Raw genomic sequence first — 18,350 nt, forward strand, 5'->3', positions numbered from 1 at the left:
CCCACGCTAGTCATGCGTCAGTCCTACGCTATTCTGTCGTTAGTTACACGCCAGATGTGTCCACCTCGCCCTAGAACGCTCGAAATTGAACGATTAGAAAGTTCAGAGAACGTTGACCAGAACGTTATGGTGTGACGGGGCCTTAACACTGGGGCATGCTATTAGGTTAAGCCAGGCGTCTATTGTGAATACTGGACTAGACCTACAAGATGAGCAGAGCTCAAGGATTTTAAATAAGGCATGAGGCTCTAACATAGTACACTGCATATTTTTTATTTAGCCCATGCAATAATTATTACTTGCCGTCACCCAGGTTTTACGATTTCATTCAGACCATACCTACCATATGGGCTACATTTTCTTTGCAATTGCTCATTGCTGATTCTGTGTTTTCTATTCACAGTTGTAGTCAGACCAGACCTTTACATGTTTATTGCCCTGATTCATTTGAAAGATCCTGGCCTTGATGGTTTCCCAGGCCTTCAGTCGGACCATTTTTATTCATGTTCTGCATGAAATGGGACTGAATGTGAGGCCATTATCAAAGACATTTGAAGGGCAGCACACAAGGATGATTACTCAATTGCCTTTTCTAACAGAAGCGCCCCTCACACAGCTCTTTTCAAATGACTTTATCGCTGAGAGCAGTGGTTTGAGCTGTAGTTAAAGCTCCATTAAATTCTGAATCATTTCACATCATTACTGAAGATTACCTCTGCTAGACTTTTAACTTGAACACCTGCCAACCTCCTGCTGAGGGGTTTTAACACCACACTCTCTCACACTCCAACAAGATATCAGCCAAAAACGGAACAGACCTGGACCTAACGTCGCCTTGCTAATTAGTGGTGTTCTCCCCCTCTCAGTACGTTCGTGTTCATCAAACCAGTTTGTGTCTGATAAAAAAACTCTTACCTACAGTACTTTACCTTCTGTAGTTCAAGTGGCCAAATAGAACACATAAAGCCCTCATTGATAATACTGAAAGCTCCTTCTCCATGTTATTCCTCATACTTCAACTCTCAATCACAAAATCGTGTTCAAATGAACATGACAACATATAAAAGCCTCTTCCATGTTTTGTTTGTTTTGGTCTTCTACGCCATCCTATGCTATTTTGCTCCTTTGCTGATCAGACCCATTTGCATGATGTAAATGTACTGGTCAGAGTCCACCCAATGTGAACCATACCATACAGCAAAACACAACACCCTCCGTCCTCCATCTGAATGTTTGTGTCATTATGCTTTCACTTAGCCTGACGATGTCATACTCATAATTCTAGTCAGAATATTCCCAACCAAAAAATGTGTGGGCGGGGCTAAGTTCGGTCTGGTATCCAGGCTAGCTTTCACTCCCTACTGACTTAAAATCCACTTTAAAATATGTGTGTATGTTTTCATAACATTTATCACAGCACATTTAGAAGATGCTACTGATGATATCATCTACTGTACTAGCCTACAGGACACTCACCAGAATGTGTGGTTGCTGTGCCCATGCTGTCCCTGTCCCTGTTTTTCATCCTGGTACGTGTACATAAAATGTTTATATTTGTGTCCAGTCGAGTAAAACTGTTACAGCTCATTTAATAGATGCATTTATCCAAATCTACTTATGCATGCACTAATAGCACAGGTAACTCACTAGAATGTGTGGATGCTGTGCACATGTTTTAGTTCTCAATCATTGTTCATGTAAGTTAGAATAGGACACCCCAAAATAAGGGACGGATGTACTAACATGTTAGCACCCATTTTAGGCGTAATTTCATTGCATCGTGTGCCTAAAAACATGGCACATGTACAAACAGACTGCACATGGATAAAACCGCATTCTGCCTGCCACAGGAGCACAGAACGTCAAGTTGCGCTTTTCTGACTTTTGCATAAGCATTTGTAGGAGGGGCCGAGGGAAAAGTGGGAGTTTTGGGCAGAATTATGGGATTTGAAGTGCGAGGTGTGACTGATTACATATTCGGTTGTATCTATGAAAATTGCCGGGACAGCGCATATCTGTTTTACATGTGGCATATAGCGGTGAGGTTGCTGTACTGCAACCAGCTGAATACCTTTCCCTTTACAAGTGTGTGCTATGCGAAAAGCCCTACCTTGAGCCAGGGTTTTAGTTTGGCTGTTCTGGGCAACTGTAGAAACATGGCGGACTCCCTGGAAGAGGACCTGCTACCTATGTAGATACAAAGGGCTCATTCTAAGCTAACGAAAACACAACGACTAATGAAAACATAATTATGAATACTATATTCCATTTCTACTAATAAATCCACTAATAACTATACACTTTAAAAATAGGTGTTTATCCAGATTGTGTGTTAGGTGTGTGAATATGAGAAACTTCCAGAAACAATGGAAACAGTATTCTGAGCACTTCATAATTTGTATGAATTTTAAAAGCAACCTTTACTTTTTTTTGCCTTTTTATGTTTTACCATCACTTTCTCACGTCATCCTCTATATCTATACATGCCTGCTACGCGCACAAATATTCCAGGTCTTTTTTTTTATTATTAACTAAGAACACCTTAGTATTATATCTCTTATTAGCATGTCGATCTGTTTCCTGATCGCTAAAGTTTTGATTCCTTTTAATGTCGATCGGCGGTGTCATTATTCCATTGAATTGCGTTAATGCGTTAATTACGCAATCTGCCGCAGGTTTAGTACATTCAACGTAAAATTAAAATGCAGACTGGCCAAATTTTTGTGAAAGTGATCTGGGTTGCCCTGTACCCCCCTGGGGCTGCGGTGATTCACCTTTTTATTGTAAGAGGTCAGTGGAGAAAGGAGAGGAGAGGAGAAGAAGGGAAAGGAGAGGAGAAGAGGAGAGGAGAGGAGAAGAGGAGAGGGGGGGGGGAGGGGAGGGGAGAGGGGAGGAGAAGAGGAGAGGAGAGGAGAGGAGAGGAGAAGAGGAGAGGGGGGGGGGAGAGGGGAGGGGAGAGGGGAGGAGGGCACCAGGATGAAAGGCCATGGTGGAGTTTTAACGTATCTCTTTTGTTCCTGACTTTTAGTCATGGACTGTCACACAACACCTTCAACACAGGGTTAGGGTTAGAGTGCAGCGGGAGTATCGCTCACTCGTGCACACACACACACACACACACACACATAAATGCACGTACACTTGCATACTCACACACAAGCGCACACACTCACACACAGAAATGCACATATCCATATGAATTTGCATGTGCACTCGCATATACACACACTCGTACACACACATAGACAGGGAATTGTTTGTAATCCATCACAGCTCACCCACTCTGCAAGGCTTAAATAATGCACACACACACACACACACACACACACACACACATGCATCGAGTCACACATAGTAATACACTCTAATGTGAAGGTGGAGAAGCACACTAATTTCAACAATCTCTCTTGATCCTTTTCTGAGAACACACACTCATGTGCATTAATAGCCTCTGCCTTTGTAGATATTGTCAATAAATATGGTGTGAGAATTCATTTTGTGACAAACAATAGCCTCTCTCTCCCTCCCTCTCTCTATCTGTATCCCCTACTCTCTCTCCCTCCTTCCCTCTCTCTATCCCCATCCCTCTCTCTCTCTCTCTCTTTCTTCCTTTCTTTCTCTCATCTCGTCTCTCCTCTCCTGTCTCTAATTGTGCATGGTCTAATGATTGATGTGACTGATCCCCCTGCCCCATGTTGCCATTCCCTTAAGGATGAGCTCTCACATACATACACACAGAGTAATTCACACACACACACACACACACACACACACACACACACACACACACACACACACACTAACACACACACACTAACACACACACACTAACACACACACACACACACACACACACACACAGTGCCTTGGCCTGGGGGCGTTCCTTACTCATGTTCATGTCCCTGCTTCTCCAGCTCCCTTTATGGCCCAAATGTATAGCTTCCCAAGACCCAGAGGAATAGTGTGTGTGTGTGTCTGCATGTGAGAGTGTGTGTGTGTGTGTGTGTGTGTGTGTGTGTGTGTGTGTGTGTGTGATAAGCACTAATAAATCATTGCTGGGCTCATTTCTCCCTCTGTCTGGGCGTACCAGCAGGGAGGAAGCTTATTTACTGCAGATTACACTGCAAACTCTCAACCAGCCACCATCTCTAATACACACACACACACACACACACACACACACACACACACACACACACACACACACACACATACAGTATGTATGCAACCTACAGAAAACATACACACAAACATTTAAATATAGGCAGAGTTGGAGGGGCCCAGAGAGAGATACAAAAGAGAAAAGGACGGTTAAAGATGACAAAGATGGATAGAACCTTCAAACGGAGAGAAGAAAAACAGTGAAAATGATGCAATTGGGAGGTAGAGATGGAGCGATGATAAGCCAAAGAAGGATGGGATAGAGAGGGAAAAGAAAGGAGGGAAGACTGGATGAATGAAAGGCTGGTGGAGAGAAAGAGAGAGAGAGAGAGGTCTAAAAAACAAAAAGGGATGAATATGATGGAGGCTCATGTGTAATGTGAAAGGCTTTTAACTCACCAGGATAAAAGGAACAGCTGAGCATAGAGGGAAGAAAAGAGAAGGAGGGTGTAAAGGTTTTTGCCTGATGGCTTTAATGGTTTTAAGTGCAGGTCGTAATTCTTACACAGACACAGACACATACACACACACACACACACACACACACACACACACACACACACACACACACACACACACACATACAGTCCTTCATTCTCTCACACAGTGGAGGCTTTATGTCCTTAATGTCTTTGTGTGTGCTGCCCTGTGGCTAGCAAAGCGAGTTGTGTGTGTGTGTGTGTGTAAGAGAGAGAGAGAGAGAGTCTTTGTATTGTGTGTATTAGACAGTGGGAGAGAGAGTCTATGTGTGTGTGTATATGTGTGTGTGTGTGTGTGTGTGTGCACGCATGCCTGCGTGTCAGATGAAAGTATGAGGACCATGACCTTGAGGCTCTGTGATTCAGTCCATTCAAGGTGGATTGTTGAATCTTTCCTTCTCTTTGTCATTCTCTGTATTCGTCAGCCTGTCTCTTCCCTTCCCATGTTCCATTTCTCCATGTTCACTCGGTCCATTTATTATCCATCCTGTGTCTGGATCTGTGATTCTCTCACTAATTCATTTATTTGAGGAAACTAATATACGTGTGAGAAGTGATAGTTAATGAGTCCACAGTTTTGGGCATATGGGTTATTTGTGTTGTTGTTATATTCAGGTGGTTGCACTGAAAGATGGATTTAAACAGAGGCTTAAACAGTTCTCCTCACACACAAACACACACACCTCATAGAACCTTCTCTTTCATTATTATTCATTAAGCAGGTTGTGTTTTTCTTAATCCTGTTCACGCATTTTCATAATAAACTTTTGCTATCTGTCCCTGCTTATCTGTTATGACCACTGTAGCTTTTCCCCCTGTGTGTGCACATGAGAGTGTATCAGTGTATAAACGTACACGTAAATGTAGCTGTCGTAGCGTCTGCGGGAGCATACTTTCCCCCTAACATGGTCTGAGGAGAGCTCACACGGCTTTAGCTCAGGTTTAGTTTCCATCAGCCCACGGCTTACAGACCACATGGCCCAAGGAGAGTGAGAGAGTGAGGGAGGAGAGAAGAGGGGGAGGGGAGAGAGTGAGAGAGTGAGAGAGGAGGGAGCGAGGGAGGAGGGGGAGGGGTGGGGAAAAGAGCAGTAGGGGGTGGGGACAGTCATAGAAGGAGATAACAGAGACGGTTTGAGCTGGAGTGACAGGGACAAGTGTCCATCAGGTTCCTGTAGTGTAGTGGTTATCACGTTCGCCTAACACGCGAAAGGTCCTCAGTTCGAAACTGGGCAGGAACATGGGCTGTGTTTTCCTGATGGCTCACAGTCACCACAGTAAACTCATACCTCTAAATAAGCCCTTGGCAAACAGGCTGGAACGCAATTAACTCTGATCTACTGAATCTTCAGCACATAACTACATGTGTTCCTGTAGTTCAACTACTGGAGCAAGGTCCTAAGAACACCAGGGTGATGGGTTCAAGACCCAGGAGGCACACATACTGATATAACTTACTGAAGTAAGTACTACAGCATAAGTGATGCTATATCTTACAGTATGTACAGTGTTATTGACAGTGGAGAGCAACATATACAGATTGTTATATATGTATAATATATTAAATATGATAATCGCAGGTTATCACTACCACTGGTTATCCTGTATGTTCAAAAAAACACTAATTAATTCGTTTTGTGTAACTAGTGCTTTAGTACACGCCATACTAGTAAAGACAAATCTAGAGACAGCTGTCACTGAGATAGAAGAGAGAGAAAGATTGATTGTGTGTGGAGAGAAGAAAGGTGAGAGGTGGAAAAAGTGAGAGAGAGAAAATATCCATGAGCTCAACAGCAGAGAGAGGGAGAGAGAGGGGTGAGGGGGGAGAGAGGGAGAGGGAGAGAGAGAGAGGTGAGGGGGGAGGAGATAGAGAGGGAGAGAGAGAGAGGTGAGGGGGGAGGAGAGAGAGAGAGGTGAGGGGGAGGAGAGAGAGGTGAGGGGAAGAGAGGGAGAGAGAGAGGGGGAGATAGAGAGGTGAAGGGGAGAGAGGTGAGGGGGAGAGAGAGGTAAGGTGGGAGGAGGTGAGGGGGGAGAGAGAGAGGTGAGGGGGAGAGAGGGAGAGAGAGACGGGGTGAGGGGAGAGGTGAGGGAGAGAGAGAGGCGAGGGGAAGAGAGGGAGAGAGAGAGGGGGAGAGAAGTGAGGGGAGGGGGAGAGAAGTGAGGGGAGAGAGAGAGAGGTGAGGGGAGAGAGAGAGGTGAGGGGGAGAGAGAGAGGTGAGGGGGAGAGAGGGACAGAGAGAGAGGTGAGGGGAGAGAGGGAGAGAGAGACGGGGTGAGGGGAGAGGTGAGGGAGAGAGAGAGGTGAGGGGAAGAGAGGGAGAGAGAGAGGGGGAGAGAAGTGAGGGGAGGGGGAGAGAAGTGAGGGGAGAGAGAGAGGTGAGGGGGAGAGAGAGAGGTGAGGGGGAGAGAGGGACAGAGAGAGAGGTGAGGGGGAGAGAGAGAGGTGAGGGGGAGAGAGAGGTGAGGGGGAGAGAGAGAGGTGAGGTGGGAGGAGGTGAGAAAAAGAGATAAACATAGCAGGATGAAAGGAAATGTGTGAGTAGGTGGAGGTGTGTGTGTGAGTGTGAGTGTGATAAACACTGAACAAATGATTATCCTTTTCTTGGATTACAGGTTTGACAGATGTTAGTTCTCTCTGTCTCTTTCTTTGTGTGTGTGTGTGTATGTGTTTGAATGTCTGTGTATGAGCGAGAGAGCGATGGGAATAGAGGATGTGTTGGAGAGTAAGGCTGGTTGTGGTAGCTCTTCACTCGCCTCTGTTTAAATTGGCACCCAATCTGAATAAGGGTGTGAGGGGAAGCAGAGGGATAATCACTTAGTGGGTGTCTGTATGTCTTTGAGCATTTTAGTGTGTGTGTGTGTGTGTGTGTGTGTGTGTGTGTGTGTGTTATGTGCAGACTGGGTGGGATCATGTTTCCTTTCTAATAACCGCAAGAGCAGAGACTCACACTGGCCCACTGCCAAATGACAGCGATGACATCATCCTCTGCAGTGTGCACGCACACGCGCACACACACACACACACACACACACACAAGCAAGCAAATGCGCACAATTGCCTCTAAACAAATATGCAAATGGACACAGTTGTTTCTAAACTGGCTCCAATATGCAGTCAATCAATATACATATTAGCTATATTATTCCTAATATTACAACTATTATTACCTACATATGCACAGGACCACCTCTACTTTTACCCTTTGTTTCACAATATCATACAGCTTGCATAACATGCGATGTTCTAGACCTTGCCTATCAATTTTCTTCCTCAGCCATACCTTGAGCGCAAGCATACAATGGACTACATCTCCCAGTAATCAATGATCAGAACTTCCGGGTCGACCAGAGAAGGTTAAAAGACGCTGATTTGCTGAGCAGTGTTTGAAGCTAGCGTTGGGATTTGTTTTGCTGCTGACCACTTTAATAATTCAGTTAGCAAACATTATTACAATCTTATGGAAGCTCTGAAACACCGGACGCGTTATGGACCCCCTGTCCCATGGAAAGAAACTTATAGAAAGGTAGATTCACATTATTTCAGCCCAGTGTAAGTCAGTCAATTGTGCTAAGATAGCTGTGAAAAGACGAAATACTGATGTCAAACTTTCGATACGTGGCCCTTATTTTGTTTACCTGACTAGTTACTCAACATTGTATTTAATTAGGGCATTTAGTAGCCAAACACTAACATGACTGTACACTCATGTTTTGTTTTTAAGCAGTTTCTTCGCTATGAAGTGATGTTAACGTTATATGCAAGTTAGCAACATGTCATTAGAGTCATCTGCCCTCCACGCCTGCCTGTAATGCTATGTTAATGTTTAAAGGTATTTTTGTTCCTCCAGCGTTGTTTTGAGAGGCTTAAGACAGGTAGGTCTCGGTTGTTGGAGAGGTACCGCCAGGCTGGAGACAGCGATGGCACTGGAAAAGGCTCCATGGTCGAAGAGATTATGCAGGAGGAGTGGAGTACCCTGCAGTCCTCCGAAGGCAGATTAGCATCGCCATGGAACAACGTTGGCAGAGACGTACGTATTTAGAAGAGCCAGCCAACTATATTAGGTTTATGGTAAAGGTTTGAAATGCTAAAAACTAAACTTACATTCTTCTTGTTGGTGCAGTTGTTTGGAGCCGTACACCAAGACGATGAGTTTTCAGTCCTTCAAGAAATTCAACAAGAGCTTCTAGCCGAAGGTTGGCGTGTGTCCAGTAACATTTGACATACTATTGTCACTCAATTGTTTGGTGGTATCGCGACAATATTGGTAAACCATTTTGTAATGGCCATTTCTTTCTCACCGCCAGAGCTTGCCATTCTGGAGGATTACCACAGGAACATGCAGTTTGAGGAGCAGGCCTTGAATGCGCTGGTGGAGGGAATGGAAGACTGTGGTCTCATCATCTGTCCAGTCTGTTTCGCGTGAGTACAATTTAACAACAGTTAAACCAGGAAGCAGCTGGAGTCGAGACATCCATGGTAAAATATGATCTCAATGTGGCTTTGAACAGTTACATCATCAATGGCAACCCAAAATACCTCCTGGAGGCAGTACTCTGAAAGTCGTGGTTGATGTCTTAAAAACTGTGCTAACAGTACAGTACCGTCCTACCAAAATAAGACTGTATGTTAAGCCATTTTGGTGTTTGATTTCAAAATGGTTTGAGACCACATTTTCAACTACAAGGGCACTCTTAGAGCACAGGCCTCCGCCAAGGCCAAACGTCTTATCTCAGTGTTGACGAAAGTGAAAAATAATTTCTGGATCCGGCCCAAAATGAAATGGGTACTTCCTTTACCCATGCTACACCCCTCCACCAAGTTTCATGGAAATCGGCCTGGAAGTTTTTGCAAAATGCTGCAGACAAACCCAAAGCGAAAACATAACCTCCTTTGTGGAAGTAACAAGCCACTCATGGAAGGCATGTGGATGGGAATGAGCCAGGTCTTGACATATAAGGCAAACTGTCATTTTGATATAAAGTTAAAGGTCAAGTCATTAACCCATTACCCACTAGGGACAAGATGGTCCCACACTGGCACGCTGCATCCCATGGCCTCTGTGTGGCACGATGCCAGCCATCTTCCACCTTCCTGCCATTATGTCTCAGTGTCCTGACTTTTTTTCCTGACTTTCTGGTTTGTGTTTTAATTTCAGAAACAATATGACGGTGACCAGCCATTTTATCTCTTGCCCGTGTGGCTTGTACATCAACACACTGGTATGTCTCTGCATCCGTTTGGTGCTTCAGACTTAAACAAGCTTTGAAATGTTGCGAGATGTTGAGTACATGGACGTACTCAGTGTATGCCTGTGGTGTAGTGAAGGGTCTGACCCATATGCCAAAAGATAAACATAAACCTAATATCTCTGACAGTTATGTTCCAGTTTGTTTGTTTGTTTATAAGAAACTTGTTTCCATTTCCTTAAGGTGTTTATGGTGTTGTGCATGTCCTAACCTAGGGTAGGAACGTGAGCCCTGCGGTGTTGAGGACTCTCCTGGAGCAGCATGTCACCCACCACACGGACACAGAGTGTCCCCACAACCCCGTCTTCTCCATGGTGATCAACATGGACAGCTCCTCCAGCCTTATGGCCAGCTGTGGGGTCAGTGAGAAGGCCCTATCAGTGTTTGAGATGGGGTTTTTTTGGGGGGGGGGGGGGGGGGGGTTTAGCAGGTAGGGGGACGAGACGTTTCTCTAAACACTGAAATGGATGAATATTAACTATGTGCAAATGTCCATGTTGTGTTTTATTCCTAATGCTCAACAGTTGCAATGAATATATGAATATATTGATTTGTGAAGTGCCTTCATAGTCTGGGGAGACATTAATGACGAAATGGTTAGGTAACGAACGTGTGTGTGGTAGGTGTTGGTGTAAAAATTATATTCACCCTTAAGAGTTTTTTTTTTTTTTTTTTTTTTTTGTCTCTCTCTACAGGCCTGTGATTACCTGTCTGTTGTTCTCTGAACACGTCCTCTGAGCTCGCTCCATTTTAAGGGGTGTCTGCATTTTTAAAACGATTCACTTTCTGTGAAATAATAATGGTTTGATTCTTTGAAAAGCACTACACAATGTAGACAACAGAACCCGGGGACGCACAGAATGGAAATGTGATGTCAGGTCTTTGTTGGAGCTTCACTGTGGTGGAGCTGTTGTGTTTTTTTTTGGGGGGGGCCTATTCTGTGAATGGGCCTGTAGTATAGCAACACATCTGAGCCATGTGCCTAAAGATATGCTTCAGCCTAATCTCTCTTCAACGCTGTGTTTCTGTTCAATCATGCCAACCTCAGCTGCTTCCATTTACATTTTAGTTCAAATAATATACGTCAATAATGATGGCCACGCTTATTTATCTGTATGTTTGTACTTTTAAAGACATAATAAAGCTATTATTTTGACTAAGTGACTGGTGTGGATGTATGATTAGTCTGATGGGTAAAAATTTCAGTGGGTCAACTGAGGCACTGGTGTTCTGTGAAACACTGGTACTGTGCATGTGATGTCAGGTAATGCCTCCCGACAGTGCTATTCTCTTAAATGCAGTATTGTTTTTTTTAAAGTAAACCCATTGAAGTGCATGCAATTCGTTCCATTTTTCAAGTACTGTTACACTCTATCTGAAACTTGCTTACATTGTCTGTACGCCAGGATTTGTGCAGGGCAGTTTGCACTTCTGTCTGTATATATGCCATAGTCACGGTGACACAAATTAACACGTTCAAAATTGGCACAAGCTATGAGTAACTGGCCACATTTCTTGTTATACAACCTCAATATTTGGCCAGAATGTGAAACACATGAACTGTGTTCTAAAGTTAAACGTTATGTTGACATTTGCCTAATCATACAGTAGAAAGGACAGACCTGTTTTGCCAGTGGTACAGCCCATAGACATATATATGTATACTATGTCTATGGTACAGCCCCTCCCAGTGTTGTCTGAAGAGTTTCTGAGTGAGACTGAAAAAGCTTGGAGCCGCATATGTGTTTGTATGGAGAGGAGCAAGCCCTTGCATCTGAGTTGGAGAGGGAGTGCTCGTGTGTGTGTGAGATGGACAGTGATGGGGTCGGGGGGGGTGTGCATTAGCTGTAAATGTGGACTTTGGTCAACAGTTGTCAAACTGAGGTCCTCAATGTGTCAACCACACAGTCTCGCACAGTACACACTCCAAGTCGTTATACGGCTATTATGTAGTCCACTGTACAGCAAGCTCCGCTGACCCGAGTGGTATTTACATTACAACATAAGCCAGTGCTTATCTACACACACAGAGTTATAGGATAACCAGCTTTCCTATGACTTTTCTTTTTTCACTTAAGTTAACACCTGTTGCACATGCAACCTTTACACTTTCAGGACTTTTTAGGGCAAGTAATTCCAGAATTGTATCGTGAAGATCTAGAATCTAACTGACCAACATTTAAAAAGATCTCATGAGTTAATTGTTACATTGTAAAATGGAACCTTCAGTTAAGAGCATTCTAATCATGCATTTGTTATCATACTCTTCCTTCTTTGGTCTGGAACTATAAAAGCTGATCAACTACACCTGTTCAAACTACGCTTGCTTTTGATTTGTAGTATGTCTTCTATAAATCCAAGTGCTTTCATTAACGTGAGATTTTCCGTTGTGTAATGGTGTGTACCGAATGTTCTGGTTTGGAAGTGAGTTCTGTGTGTCTTCTGAGTCAGACAGATTGGATGGATTATTTCTTGACAAACTTGACATTGGCTTTGGGTCCAGTCTTTTTTTAATTTTATTTGTTATGGACATGAAGTGATAAGTGATAACAGGTTGTTCTGTAAGGTGACCCTGGGAGATCACTTCCCCCCTGCATCAACCTCCCCAACTGTGTCAACATATAATGTGAACACGCCCCAACTTAACCACACAGACAGAAACTCAGCCAGGTATTAGCATGGCTGGAGCTTGCCTGAGGAGTTATGCAACAGTGTTGACCTTTCGGCTGGAAAAAGATGCCCTGGATTTGGCATTGAAGAGGTGTGTGTGTGGATTCTAGGCCTCCCTGGTGGTCCCATGGGTGCCGTCCAGCAGTGATATTTGATCTGTCTTGAGCTGTTTGGTGCGTCTCTTCTTAAGTGCATAGATCTATCCTATAGGAGTTATACTAGATGTCTGTCTAAGTGTGTTTATGCAATGAGCTGCATAAGCCTGTAAGCTTCATGGGTAAGTTCATATTTCTCTTGTCTAGTGTCACACACACACACACACACACACAATTTCCACACAAATGCACACTTTGACATAATGTACACACACAAACATATCCCTGTATGCACATGGACACACCATGTTCACAAACATCCACAGAACATCCACACACAAACACACATACACACACACACACAACTTGTGACTGTGTTCAGTCAAAGTGTACTCCTTGTGATCAGCGTGTCTTGGCAAGCACCTGACACCTCCATGTGTATTTAGAGCTGGGTGAGTCAGTGAAACTGTGTGCGTGTAGGGATTTCTGTAAGGCATTCATCACACATGCACAGACACCCAATCCCATTACTACTGCACTTACAAATCAATCTCAATTATTATCATTTATTATTGTTGTTGTTGATTATTGCTGGTGTGAACCCAAATCACTAAAATCACACAACAAATGACACAAGAAATTTGTTTTCATAAACACACACAAAATATTGAGATGTGCCTGCATCTAAGCACTTGGACCACGCACAGCCTCAGACTCCGGTAATAGGCAGGACAGGAGGCGGTGCTGAGCTTCACCAAGCTTTATTTACATGCGCACCATTTCTCATACAAACTAGATTACAATTGAAAACGGAGTACACAGGTGAAATACCCACTAACATCAAATACAGAAGCCATACTACCACTGGGGGTGGGGGTTGAGAGGTCAAGGACAAAAGGTCAAGTGTCAGGTGTGGACAAGAGAGTCATCTTGCTCTGAAATCATCAGTGTGTGGTGCTGGACAGGACGCCTACATGGAGTTAAGACCGGACCAAAAGGTGGACCATCCTGCTGATCCATGCTAGCTAGGATGGATCCGGCTAAATCCCACCACCACCACCACCACCACCCCTCCCTTTCTATGGGAGACTACTGAAATGTGTCTTTGTAGATATTTAGGGGAACGAGAACTCACCCACAAAACAGGGTTATCTGACTCGCTCGAGAGAGAGGAGAGACTTCCTCTCACCTGCGGGTACAATTGATTGGCACTGGTTTGGTTGCTGTGGTGGCACCACCTTAGTAAGGGCCCTTTCACTTGAGGCTGACACGACAAAGCCTCTATGTCCGGTTCCTGTATCAAACGCTGTGACAGAGTGCCATCACTACGGTTGAGTGCGGTTAATCTGACTACCAATGAGCCTGGCTCTTTGGTGTTGTGGTCAGGCTGCAGGTTTGATACCCCGTAGACCTGGGTTCAAAAGCTGGGTGGAGAAACTGCTCTCTCCCCTTTCCTACAAACGCTTTTTTACTTTCATGCTTCCCTTGGCCCTCTTCTCTATGCTGTGTAGCTCTGGGTCTCTGCCCTGGTACCTCAGTGAATGCACACACCACAGTGTGCAAGCCTGGATTGGGTTGGGGTTGAGGAGGACATGATGTGGCGGGACTGGGCAGGAATATCTCATATATTGTCTCCCCAGATTCTTTACTTTCGTCTGGTTTCATATATACTCCATAAAAACCTCCAGTGCAAAAAGTTGCGGCTCTTCAAATAGGAGAAAACTCAATTAATGAAATTGAGAGGAAACGTGTGTGTGATCCCACAATATCCACACGTGTGTGTACTTATGTGTGAGTATGCGTGTATGTGTGTGTGTGACAAAAGTGAGATGAATGGGCATACCCGGATGACATTTAACTCCAAAACAGAGACATATATTATCTGGCGGGTGCTCATGCTGCAGTCAGGCGTTGCTAGGAGACATTCTCACAACAAGCCATGCGGGACAGCCCACTTCCTGTTCCTGCTTAGCGAGACATGAGTTCATAAGTTCTGTTCAGGGTTATAGTCAGTCACTAGGTAGAGTGTTCCTGCTACATTTTGTTGGCTGCTCTAAGCAACTATGAGTTCACTGGGAACATTTGCTTTTATCTCAACTGTAAATTTGAGATTTGTTTTATAGATACGCTTGCTTGTTTTTTAGTGGTCCACTGATGTTTACTGCTTTGTGCGTAAGTGTAGCTTGGAGCAAAAAAACACACTAGAAACATGAAACATTCAACACAGCACTGTTTTAGTTCTAAAACACCAACGGAACAGTGTTGTTTGTGGTCTAGAAAAGCACCCATTACCAGCTGGGCCTGAGGGGCTTAAACCTGCAACACTAAACCCATCCCAGATCCCATCAATAGACAAATATGACGCACCATCCATCCACACAACACGCCAACCTTTGCAGGTGAGCTGGCTTAACCACCAAGTAACTACACTGAGAAAAGCAGAAGATAACAGGTATATATTCATACATGTATTTGACAAGATGCATATGCATATTTACACACATGCATACATGGATGTATGCAGTACCAAGAATCACTTCCCAACTGAGCACAGGGAAGGGTTAAAAAACAAAAAGGAAATGAAACAAAACTAAACAAAAGAAGGATGTTGTGTGAAAGTTGTCCCAGAATATTCTGTGTTGTTTTGACTGGAGAGCATATCAAAGAGAGAAAAATGACAAATTAAGCCTGGAAAAGCAGAAACAGCAACAAAACAAAAGTAGAAGTAAAGTCCAGGATGTTTTTTTTCTTCTCTTTCTTCCAAATGATTGTGGCACACGGCTGAATAATCACAGCACCAAAATATTCATTTTTCTTTTCAGTTTTTTTTTCATAAAGTAATTCTGTACAACCAGATTGCAGAAAGATCGAGATGGCGTCAAGATGTTGCTGTGGTGACGCCCTTCTCCCCTGAGCACTTATGATGGAGTTGCATATTGGATTAAGTCCCTCATCTCCACTATGTGTGTTTGTGTGTGTGTGTGTGTATGCGTGTGAATGTTGTGTATGATTGGGGTGTAAGCAGTAGCGGACCGTCAGGGCCTACAAGACCTTTTCTAAAGGCCTAGCAATTTTCAAAATGAGGAAAGAGGTATTTTACTTTACTGTTAATCATCTCTGTGCATCTGCCCGTTTCACTAATCACTTCCTTCTCTCATTACATCCAAGTATGTGATTCAAGAAGGGGAGAGTCGTTCTCTGTGAAGCGTGAGCCTGATCTCCGCCCTCCAAAGCCTTCACTGAGTCCTCAGAAGGCTCACAGTGTGATCAGCCAATCGAATTGTTTCATTTTCTAAAGTTTGGTAATGTAACATGGTGATATGCCAGCTATGGGATGCTAGCTGTTACAGGGTAAGTAGCTCATTTTGCTGGGGAAGTTCACGTTTTGCTGCTGTTGACCAATAAACAAATACAAGGATTTCTGTCATCTCGTAGTGCCATTGCTTTGACATTAATGTTGATTGGTGGTAGGTTGTTACTTTAGTGAAATACGGTAACATTATGTAAAACACTGCTGCAAAACGACCTTGCTATGGTCACATTGCTTAAGCTATGCGTTTCCTCTGTCCTTTTCATCACAAAATGCTCGTAAAGTGGGCATTTAAAGGCTATAATGGTAAAAAAAAAAACAGAATCAGAATCTCCCTAATTGTTTTTTACTCCCACAAAATATAAATAGTCAAGGCCTGAGCATAAAAACCCACAGTCCGCCACTGTGTAAGTGTGTGTGCATGTAAATGGTGTGTGTGTTTATATGATTGGGGTGTAAGGGTACGAACACACCAGACGCGTTTCTAAAAACGTGACGCTAGCAAAACCATTGTTTCCTATGGCACGGCGCACCTTTCGTGTGCGCCTTTTATCCACCGCTCCTCGGCCCAGGCAGGTTGCGCACGCAGCTCCGCTTCATAGGCGCCGGGCAAAACAGCCTGGTGCGCCTGCGGCTGTTTCACCCGCCCACTTTGCCAAGGGTTTTTGAAGCGTATACGTTTTTAGAAACGCGTCTGGTATGTTCGTACCCTAAGTGTGTGTGTGTCTGTGTATGAGTTGTTCAGGTGGTCTGTTTTAGCTTCCTCCTTTGTTTTTGGCTGCCAGCATCCCAGCCATGTTCAAGTAGTTTTGGCAAATGTACAAAAGATAGCTTATTGTTTCTGATCAGTAAAAATGGCTTCCAGGAGGAAGTCTCTTCGTGCTGCCTGGGAGCGCCTCCACATGCTGACAGCTAACTTGAAGTGCTATCGCTAGCAATAATGCTACATCCTCACAGGGGAGCGGGATCTTGATACAAGCCCGCACACAGAGGACAGGGCTCAACACTGAAGGATTAGCACCTGGTATGGCCTGGTAATGTTCAAAATAGGACGTACACCTTCTTCTTTTTTGAAGTTTGGCTACATTTTACACTCATATTACCCCTAAAAGCATCAACAGCTAATAAATGCCTGCTAGTTAGCTTGCTAGCTAGCTTAGCACCTATCAGTGGGCATTCCAAGGAAATCTGGACAGATCACACTCTTTTTACAGTTACATACAGTATGCATAAACAATAAAAAAATCTTCTATAGTATTAACCTAAGATAATGTGTTAACTTGATCAGAACAATAGTTTGTCATAAATTCAATTGAGTTTTAAACTAATCATTATATAAGGAAAACAAAACAACAACACAATCAGAAGTGCACCGAGTATCATGACAATAGTCCTCCTGAGTGTGCTGGTCTTGATGTTCAGCTATTGTGTGTTGGTGGGTGTGTCTATGTTTGTGTGTGTGTGTGTGTGTGTGTGTGTGTGTGTGTGTGTGTGTGTGTGTGTGTGTGTGTGTGTGTGTGTGTGTGTGTGTGTGTGTGTGTGTGTGTGTGCGCGCGTTTGTGTGTGTGTGTGTGTGTGTGTTGGGGTTTACATGTCACTTTAGTTTTCTCTGTGTCTCGTCCAAACCCAAAATAAAAGGAAGCAGGGTGATGATGGTCAAACCAACATTTCAATCACAGAGATCATCTTTGAAAACAACACAATAAGCGAGGGAAGAGAAAAACCTTCAGGGCGCTATTCCAAGAACGTGGTTCAGGGACAAACCTGGGTAAGTTAACTCAGAGTAAGTGGTAAACCCCCTAATAGACTACTTCTATGGCTTCATTCTCCTAGCAAAACAAAGCCATTTTAGGTTTCTATAACTATCTTCTATTAGGGGGTTTATCACTTCCTCTGAGTTAAGTTACCCAGGTTTGTCACTAAACCACATACTTGTAACACCTCCCAGGAAACCACAGGTAAACATCACATAACTAGTCGACATTAGTTTTTCTTGAGCTCTTTTTACAGGTATGGCTACAACTACTTTTTGTTAAGTCCTTCAAGCGATGCTTCAAGCTCCCGCTCCTTCTGATCCCCTAAATGCAACTCTTTTAGAGTCTTTCGATGGCCAGTGTCCATCCCCTGCCCATTCTCCAGAGAGGACTGCATTATTTCCGAAGAAGCTTGCCGCTGTTCTGTCTTCCTTTGTCATCAGTAAGTTCAGAAGGAATCAGAAAGCGAACAAATATGATGTGTGTGTGTGTGTGTGTGTGTGTGTGAGTGTATTGTGTGGGAGATAGGGGACAGCTCTATGGAGGTTTTTGTGTGCTGTAAACAGACTTTGGTGCTTACTGAAGGTTTGGCAAGGGTCGGCGTGAGTCTGGAGTTGGATGGATTAGTTATTTTTTG

At 43.9% G+C, this 18,350-nt stretch overlaps 1 protein-coding gene and 1 non-coding gene across 2 annotated transcripts; both read left to right on the forward strand.

Moving 5' to 3' along the window:
• Positions 1 to 5,805: 5,805 nt before the first annotated feature.
• trnav-aac lies at positions 5,806 to 5,878 on the forward strand. The gene has a single exon. It is a non-coding gene; the product is annotated as a tRNA-Val (tRNA).
• A 2,115-nt stretch (positions 5,879 to 7,993) lies between these two features.
• On the forward strand, positions 7,994 to 11,048 carry rpain (RPA interacting protein). Its single transcript, XM_012832050.3, has 7 exons — positions 7,994 to 8,161; positions 8,486 to 8,665; positions 8,759 to 8,831; positions 8,943 to 9,057; positions 9,794 to 9,857; positions 10,100 to 10,243; positions 10,580 to 11,048. The coding sequence occupies exons 1-7, from the start codon at positions 8,096 to 8,098 to the stop codon at positions 10,607 to 10,609; spliced, it is 672 nt and encodes a 223-aa protein (XP_012687504.1). The 5' UTR covers positions 7,994 to 8,095; the 3' UTR covers positions 10,610 to 11,048.
• The last annotated feature ends 7,302 nt before the right edge of the window (positions 11,049 to 18,350 follow it).

This window comes from Clupea harengus, chromosome 15 (assembly GCF_900700415.2).
Source record: "Clupea harengus chromosome 15, Ch_v2.0.2, whole genome shotgun sequence".
Taxonomy (NCBI): Eukaryota; Metazoa; Chordata; class Actinopteri; order Clupeiformes; family Clupeidae; genus Clupea; species Clupea harengus.